The sequence below is a fragment of the Octopus bimaculoides genome, chromosome 16 (genome assembly GCF_001194135.2).
Source record: "Octopus bimaculoides isolate UCB-OBI-ISO-001 chromosome 16, ASM119413v2, whole genome shotgun sequence".
Taxonomy (NCBI): Eukaryota; Metazoa; Mollusca; class Cephalopoda; order Octopoda; family Octopodidae; genus Octopus; species Octopus bimaculoides.
The window spans coordinates 40,152,361-40,159,220 of record NC_068996.1 but is presented as its reverse complement, the minus strand read 5'-3'; the positions used below and the strand labels follow the sequence as shown (position 1 = coordinate 40,159,220).

Below are 6,860 nucleotides of genomic sequence, written 5' to 3'. Positions count from 1 at the left end.
ACACCCTTTACACTCTTGGAGTGGTTGGTGTTAGGAAGGGCATCCAGCTGTAGAAACTCTGCCAAATCAGATTGGAGCCTTGTGTAGCCATCTGGTTTCACCAGTCCTCAATCAAACCGTCCAACCCATGCCAGCATGGAAAGCGGACGTTAAACGACGATGATGATGATGAAAATGATGATGCTGATGATGATGTGACAGCTAACAACTCAGCAGTGCATTTACTCGACATATTAATGAAAATATAGGTCACAGTAACCTATAAGGACTAATGATTTGACTGATGAGAAAAAAGTAATGAATCACTGAATCAATTGTGCAGATAGTTATTCTAAGTGTAGTAGTTGGTCTTTCACTCTATTTTGCTTTCATTTTTCCCCTTCACTGTGTTTCCGTTATATGGCAAGTATTAAAATATATGGCATTTATGGCATTATAAAATGATGTCTCATGTTTATTATCATCTTTAAATGTTGAATTTTTTACAGTGTTTACACTTTACCACATTGCAGAATAGAAATAAAATAGCAGGGAAAAAGTTATAATTTTGAGTTAGAAAAAAATAGTAAAAGAGAGAAATGTCATGTTATAATGTGACATTTAAATATTACAAATAATAATTACAGTAATTAAACAAATAATATTATAAGTCATTAACTGACAACACATGACTTGTAAACAGTCGTAACACATCATCATATCATCATCGTTTAATGTCCGCTTTCCATACTGGCATGGGTTGGATGGGGTTTGACTAAGGACTAGTGAGCCAGAAGGCTACACCAGGCTCAATCTGATCTGGCAAAGTTTCTACAGCTGGATGCCTTTCCTAATGCCAACCACTCCAAGAGTGTAGTGGGTGCTTTTACGTGCCACCAGCACGAGGGCCAGTCAGGCGGTTCTGGCAATGACCATGCTCAAAAGGTATTTTTACATGCTACCTGCACGGGAGCCAATCCGGCAGCACTGGCAACAATCACGCTCGGATGTGCTTTTAACAGTTTGTTTATAATAATAAAAGCAAAATTTTGTCCGTCCGTCAGGGACCCCTGTATCTCAGTCTACATTTGCACTGCATAGGTTGACCCAAGGATTGAAAATCTGCCCTTCATTTGGTTCTTGAACATCCAGCATTGGGATCTGATTTAAAAGCATTTGGGTTACTATTTCTAGCAGGTAAATCTTGGCTGATTCATGCCATCTTGATGTCAGAGATCAAGGGGGAGATAAATGACATTCACTTTGTTAATTTTATGCCAAGATAAGAACTCTGGGACAAATTGACCAACAGGTGGAGTTCAAATTGGTCCTGGGACACTAGAATGATTGTATTACAGAATTAATTCTCATCCGTCCTTAACCTCTGTTCAAACACCACCGGGGCATATAGTCAATATAGACATATTTATAGTCATGCTGTTTAGCTCTCTTTAGTTTTGGGCTGCAGGTACAATTAGCTTTCCACAGGAGACTGCTCAAAGGTCCACATGGAGTGCAGCTTTTAAGCTAGTATAATATAAAAAATAAATTACAATTATCATTATCAGATCGTTACCAGCGTTGCCTTACTGGCACTTGTGCTGGTGGGCACGTTAGAAAATCATTAGAGCGAGGTCGTTGCCAGTGCCGCTGGACTGGCTCCTGTGCAGGTGGCACGTAAAAAACACCATTTTGAGCGTGGCTGTTGCCAGTACCGCGTGACTGGCCCTCATGCCAGTGGCACGTAAAAGCACCCACTACACTCTCGGAGTGGTTGGCGTTAGGAAGGGCATCCAGCTGTAGAAACTCTGCCAGATCAGATTGGAGCCTGGTGCAGCCATCCGGTTCACCAGTCCTCAGTCAAATCGTCCAACCCATGCTAGCATGGAAAGCAGACGTTAAACAATGATGATGATGATATAATGTCCATTTTCCATGCTGGCATGGTTGGACAGGAGCCAGCAAACTAAAGGACTGCCTTTTTGTATTGAGAAATGTCACTCTTTATATATATATACAAGATGTGTATAATTATAAACCCCATAAATTTGAAGTGAAGCAAATGAGAAAAAAATAGAAATAGACACTTCTGGAAGAAGAAAGGGTAGGTGGTAGAATACATTTTAGTTAAATGGGTTCAGTCGCAGCTGTATGGTTCAGGAGTTTGTGTCACAACCATGTGGTTTTGGGGTTCAGCCCCAGTGTGTAGTACCTTGGGCAAGTGTCTCCTACCAGAGCTGTGGGCCAAACTATATCTTCTGGATGAATTTGTATCATCCATTTAATGTCCACATTCTATTCTGGCATCAGTTGAAGATTTTACCAGGATCAAATGGATTTGAGGACTGCATCATGTTCCCATTTTGTGCTTTAACATAGTTTCTGTGCCCAAATGCCTTTCCTAATGCCAACCACTTTACAACATGTAGTGAGTACTCTTTCCATGGCACCAGCATTAGTGAGGTTGCCATGCAACATGCAAGATTAGGATATAGGAGGTTAAAATCTGAAGAGATTAGATTTCATAAACAGAAACTGAACAAAGCCTGTCATGTGTGTGTGTGTGTGTGTGTGTGTGTGTGCGTCTTTATGTCTGTGTTTGTCCCCCCACCATTGCTTGACAACTGATGTTGGTAAGTTTGCATCCCTATAACCCAGTAGTTCAGCAAAAGATACCGTTAGAATTAGTAGGCTTTCAAATAATAAGTCCTGGGGTTGATTTCTTCAACCAAAAAACCCTTTGAGGTGGTGCTCCATCATAGCCACAGTCAAATGACTGAAACAAGTAAAAGAATATATACACATATATGCACACACAGACATATACACATGCAAACGTGGGTGCACGTCTTTATGTCTTTGTGTGTCTCCCCACCATTTGACAATTGGTCTTCATTCATTTAAGTCCTGATAACTTAACAGTTTGGCTAAGGACACCTAGAGCATAAGTAACAAACTTAGAATAAATACTGGGGTTGATTTGTTCGACTAACCCCTACAAAGTGGGGCTCCAAGTATGGTTGCAGTCCACAGACTGGAACAAGCCAAAAAAAAAAAAGGTAAATTAAAGAATACATACCGTTTCCCGAATTTCACTTTGTCATGCTCATTCAGTTTCAGAAAATGCCATCGAACAAATGAATCATAATATGGGTTTGCATCCGTTGTGATGAACGATCGACGCCAATCAACCTAAGATTTATTTTCAAAAAGAAATGAATTAGAAATAATTTCAAAATAACTAAAGAGAAATGTAACATCATAATGTCAGTTGTTTTTGTAACAAATAATATTCAATCTACTTTTGGTCTTAAGCCAAACATTGTATGTATGTACGTATGTATGTATGTATGAGTATGTATCATTTTTTTATTCATTTTATCTAGTTTCAGCTCATGAGCTGTGGCCATGCTGGGGCACCGCCATTTACATTTATGGACACTCTGTATATATACTCATGTATGAATTCTATATATCGTGTCTGTTCTACTAAACTTGTATGTATGTACGTACATATGTATATATATATGGAAATAGATCACCCATTTCTAGCCATTTAGATACAACAGGGACTAGTTTCCCGCCCCTCTCCTTTTTGTTTTTGTTTCTTTTCTCTCTCCGCTTATATGTATGTAAATATATATATATATATAAATATGGAACAAAAATGCAATAGAGGACATTAAAATAGTCGGACAGATGGACGATACAAAGGCAGACAAAAGAAACAAGAAAAAAAAAGGACAAGCGAAAAAAGACGGGTCATTCTTGGCTTTCTTTCATCAGTCAAGTCCCAGAAGTCATGACCATTTCGGGCAGGTACACTGGAGATGGTTCGATCTGGTTGCCCCACAAAAAAGTCTAAGATAAGAGCATTAAACCACGAGGCTATAGTAGAAGACACTTGTCCAAGGTGCCACGCAGTGTGACTGAACCTGGAACCATGTGGGTGGTAAGCAAGCTACTTACCACACAGCCACTCCTACATATATTCCAGAATGTTCGGAGTCCAATACATCAGGTGTTAAAGTAAATAAAGATGGGGGAAAGAGAAGAAAATAGAAGAAGAGAAAAACAGGAAAAGCGGAGAGAAAAGAAACAAAAAACAAAAAGGAGAGGGGTGGGAAACTGGTCCCTGTTGTATTTAAATGGCTAGAAATGGGTGACCTATTTCCATATATATATATATATAAAAGTGCATACATACATACAAGTTTAGTAGAACAGACATGATATATAGAATTCATACATGAGTATATATACAGAGTGTCCATAAATTATCTTTACAATTTGAAAAATTCAAAAAGAATAGAAATAAAAAACACAGGCATGGCTGTGTGGTTAGGAGTTTGCTTTCCAGCCACACGGTTCTGGGTTCTGTCCTACTGTGTGACTCCTTGGGCAAGTATTTTCTACTATACCCTCAGCTGACTGAAATCTTGAGAGTGGATTTGGCAGAAGAAAACTGGAAGAAGCTCATTGTGTGTGTGTGTCTGTGTGTGTGTGAGAGCATTTATTTGTTTGTCCTGTCACCACTGCTTGATGACTGGTGTTGGTGTGTTTACGTCCCTGTAACTTAGCAGTTCAACAAGAGAATGACAGGAGTTGAATGCAACCTGCTGAGTCATTATTCTTTTACCTTTTATCGTTTACTTGTTTCAGTTGTTAGCCTGTGGCCAAGCTGGGGCACATACACAATGGACTTCACAATTTCCATCTACCAAAGCCCTCTCACAAAATGAACCTTCAGTTTAAGATACTTGCCCAAGATGCCATGCAGTGGAATCAATTTCAGAAGCACTAAGAATAATCCTCCTGGTGATGTAAGGAACTCACGGCAGTGCCACACAAAAGCGCTCATACGGTACCACATAAGCGCACCAGAGCAGTGCCATGCAAAAGCACCCTGTGGTACCACATAAAAGGCACCCAGTACACTCTGTAAAGTGGTTGGCGTTAAGAATGGCATCCAGTCATAGAAACCATGCTAAATCAGGCTGGAGTTTGTTGCAGCTCTCCAGCTTGCCAGATCTGGTCAAACTAACCCATACCAGCATGGAAAACAGATGTTAAATGATGATGATGATAATGACGATGATGATGATGATGATGATGATGATGATGATGATGGTGGTGGTGATGATGATGATGATGAAGCATGGCTGTGAAGCAACCTTCTCTGTTGTAGAGCTTTCCCTAATCCTAATTTTGATTTATGTTCATTAGATATTTACGTACTTTTAGTCCCATTCTCTTCAAATCGTGAATAGCTAATGGAGGGAAATAGCGGAGCCAATAAGCAGAATCGGTAAATTTCACAATCTCTTTGTCGTTTAATCCCATCGCAGCCATAATTTGCCACTGGTATTTCATGCCTGCACTTTTGGCATTTAATTTGCTCTGAAATAAAATTCACAAAAATAAAATTTTAAATATTATACACAACATTAACCCATTACCTACCAGTGATCTCATATGAGATCACTTAGAAATTACAAATTTCGTAATTATCTGTCAATATTTACACATATCTAACCTTTTTGCTATATCTACTTAGGTATATTTCTCTGATATTCAAATGAGGTTTGCTAATTTTTCACTCAATATCTCGCTTATTTCTATTTAAAATGTTATTTTGATCATTCCAACGTGTTTCTAAGACTGTTTTATGCTAGAAATCAAAGTTTCATAAAAGAAATTCCAGTTAATAGAATTATGGGAGGTAATGGGTTAAAAAAATAATTCAATTTGAATATGGCAAAACAAAAAACAAAACATATCACAAGAAAAAATACAATATTGTAATCATTGTTATGAAGGTGTATCATAATTCCTGTCATTTATCTAAGTTAGAAACAATGGCAAGCAGACAGAATCATTAGCATGCCAGGCAAAAGCTTAGCAGCATTTCTTCTGGTTTTACATTCTGAGTTCAAATGCTTCTAAGATCAACTTTGCCTTTCATCCTTTTGGGGGTCAATAAAATAAATACCAATTGAACACTGGGGTTGATGTAAGGAACCAATCTACCCTACAAAATTTCAGTCTTTTGAGTAGTCGACAGAATCTTTACTGTGCCAGACAAAATGCTTAGCGCCATTTCCTCTCGCTTTACATTCTGATTGTGAAGGCATGTGTGTGGCTTAGTGGTTAGGGCATTCGGCTCACAATCGTAAGGTCGTGAGTTCAATTCCCAGTGACGTGTTGTGTCCTTGAGCAAGACACTTTACTTCACGCAGCTACAGTCCACTCAACTGGCAAAAATGAGTTGTACATGTATTTCAAAGGGCCAGCCTTGTCACACCCTATGTCACACTAAATCTCCCTGAGAACTATAATGAGGGTACACATGTCAGTGGCGTACTCAGCCACTTGCATGTTAATTTCATGAACAAGCTGTTCCATTGATCGTATCAGCTGGGACCCTCGTCATTGTAATTGATGTAGTGCTCTTATATACTGATACAAATTCTGCCAAGTTCAACTTTGCCCTTTATCTTTTTAGGGTTAATAAAAGAAACATCAGTCAAGTACTGCGATCAATGTAACTGACTGACTAGCCTCCTCTCCCAAAATTTCAGGTCTTGTGTCTATAGCAGAAACAATTATTATTATTATTATTATTATTATTATTATTATTATTATTTCAAGCAGATGGACGTGTCTCCCAAAGCTCTGTAAGTTGTTGCCGTTTTTACCCGGAAATCTTTTGAAATCTGTTTTAAATTTTATATATTGTTGTAGCCAAGCTGACTAGGTTCTTGCGGAGCTAGTCGGTTAGGCGAGATTTCCCCATTTAGGGGTGAATTCTTCGTTTGAAAAACTTCCATTTTCACATTTCACACGTATCATATCTGAAAAATGTCGGAAAAAAAAATAAC

General features: G+C 38.6%; 1 protein-coding gene across 2 annotated transcripts in view; it reads right to left on the bottom strand.

Moving 5' to 3' along the window:
- LOC106875567 (leucine--tRNA ligase, cytoplasmic) overlaps positions 1-6,860 on the bottom strand; it is a 195,709-nt gene that overhangs the window by 156,292 nt on the left and 32,557 nt on the right. For both annotated transcript variants that reach the window (XM_014923770.2, XM_052973724.1), the window contains exons 6-7: positions 5,218-5,379; positions 3,059-3,171 (exon numbers count right to left, since the gene is read on the bottom strand). In XM_014923770.2, coding sequence (XP_014779256.1) covers positions 3,059-3,171; positions 5,218-5,379 — 275 coding nt within the window. The remainder of the gene's footprint in view (positions 1-3,058; positions 3,172-5,217; positions 5,380-6,860) is intronic.